Raw genomic sequence first — 1973 nt, forward strand, 5'->3', positions numbered from 1 at the left:
GAAAGTTTGAAAGGAAGCCTCGTGTTCCCATATCTCACAGCCCTTTGTTGACTGTGGCACGGTATCAGTTGTTACAAGAGACAACCAGTTTCCTGTATTTGGGTTTCTAGTTGCATGTCGTTTAAAAACAGAGCAATTTAGAAAAAAGCAAATACACCATAACCTTCCACTAGATTTGCTCACCAGTAGCTGAGTTGTGATGTTGTTCTCTTAGAAAAGTGCAGTTGTTTTCAGAGAAGGTTTGTGCATCCGTGTGTTTGCTCATCCTTTCAGTTGCTTTCTGCCTCGCACCCAGTTTAAACCACTGGTTACAAATGGATGGTTTCTACGTGCAGTTCATCAAAATTCTGTGTACAAGCCCAAGGCTCTGCGCTGCTCTGTTTAGGTGGGTCTGGTTTTCTCTCTTCAGTTCCAGAATGTGGAGTTGTGGCTCTGAAGATAACAGGACTGTATTCCACAGGACATGAGGGAACTGAATTACCTGGTGTTCTTGAACGTGGAAGAAAACTTTTGCTGACGGCCGTATGTTGACATGTGTAACACCTTCAGGCTTTGGCTGAGGTTGGTGCCTTATGACAGCATATATTGTACTGTCAATCAGTTCCCCAGCTGATATTCTGCTTGCTTTGTTTCTTCCATCCTTCTGAGAAACCACAAAGAATTAGAAGTTAAAAAGAAATGTAGCATCTTTTTGCTTCTGAATATTAGCCTTGGTTCATCTACAAACAGAAATATTTTCTCCTCGCATCATGAAACTGAGGAAAAGGGGAGGGGATGCATGGGAAAAGGGAGTGTGTACTTAGAGAAGTTTAGAAAACTTGTCTTACACAAAATATTACTTCCTCAGATTTAAGGGACTGGGTAGAAAGGTGCAGCAACAGTTAACACACTAAATATTTAGAGTGATTTTGCAACTAGCAAAGTTTTTGCCTCTCTGGGCAATGATTGCTATGAACAGACCTTCTTTACATTCAGGGTGGTGGGACAACAAGCTGTAAGGGCAGGAAAAATAGACAAGAGGATTAGGGAGCTTTACTTGCAGTTTTCCTTCTGATGTGCATGGTGATGAGGAATATAACAGTAGCGATCAGGGCAGTTGTAGGCAGGAAGGAACTCAGCACCATGAGAGCATAGAGTCCTGCAGGGAAAAGCATGATATCTCCATTACTATTTACAGCACCAGAGGTGACTAGGTTAATTTGGGAGGGGATTTTTAGGTGTTTGAAAATGGATTATGGTTCCAGGATAAAAATTCAGCATGCAAATATTACCCCTGCTGTCTCTAAACAAGCGTGATTCCATGAGGTCAGTACTGATCTACAGCCACAGAGGATCCATCCCAGCTGTGTTTTCTTTGGCACTTGGCAAGCCTGGGGACTAGTTAGGAGCTTAAATTCCCTTCCTGCAGTCATTTGCAGTGCTACTGGAGTTCAAAGGCATCCCTCATCAGAATGCAGTAGCCCTTCTTATGATCTGTCTTTGATCAGGATCATTAATAGGGTCACCTTTGATCAGGCCTGGTAGTAACTCTGGTCTAATATACCATGTTGTTTAGCTGGGATTGGTCTTAGACTGGACTGCTGGTACAAAAGGCAGAGTTATTGTAGCATTGCATGGACTATATTGTTCCATGGACTATATGGTTGTCCCTTTTTAACCAGGTAGAAAGGAAGAACACAGTCAAACTGAGCATCTTCAGTAGAAGCCTCACCTCATGCTCCTGAAACTGATAGGAACCTTCTACAGCTTTTCATGGGACTTGGGGAGGTTGGACCAAATTCCTATAGAGGGGAAGGGGAAGCCTCTTTGTGTGTGTATGTCTGTGTGTGTGCACACGCCTCAGTTGTCTGTCACACTGCTCCTCAAATCCTGCAGTGCATCCAGAATGCTATACTTAGAGTCTGGGAGTCTTGGGATTTAACCTCTGATCATTACTGCTGTCATCTGTGGGCTTGGCAACATCCCCCTTCTCA

General features: G+C 43.4%; 1 protein-coding gene across 1 annotated transcript in view; it reads right to left on the reverse strand.

Annotated features, from left to right (window-relative positions):
- Positions 1-308: 308 nt before the first annotated feature.
- The window catches only part of LOC104529982 (uncharacterized), a 5502-nt gene continuing 3837 nt past the window's right edge, over positions 309-1973 (reverse strand). Inside the window, 3 exon segments of the mRNA XM_029086605.1 lie at positions 309-487; positions 490-643; positions 1041-1138. Coding sequence (XP_028942438.1) covers positions 309-487; positions 490-643; positions 1041-1138 — 431 coding nt within the window.

This window comes from Antrostomus carolinensis, unplaced genomic scaffold, assembly GCF_000700745.2.
Source record: "Antrostomus carolinensis isolate BGI_N321 unplaced genomic scaffold, ASM70074v2 scaffold15668, whole genome shotgun sequence".
Taxonomy (NCBI): domain Eukaryota; kingdom Metazoa; phylum Chordata; class Aves; order Caprimulgiformes; family Caprimulgidae; genus Antrostomus; species Antrostomus carolinensis.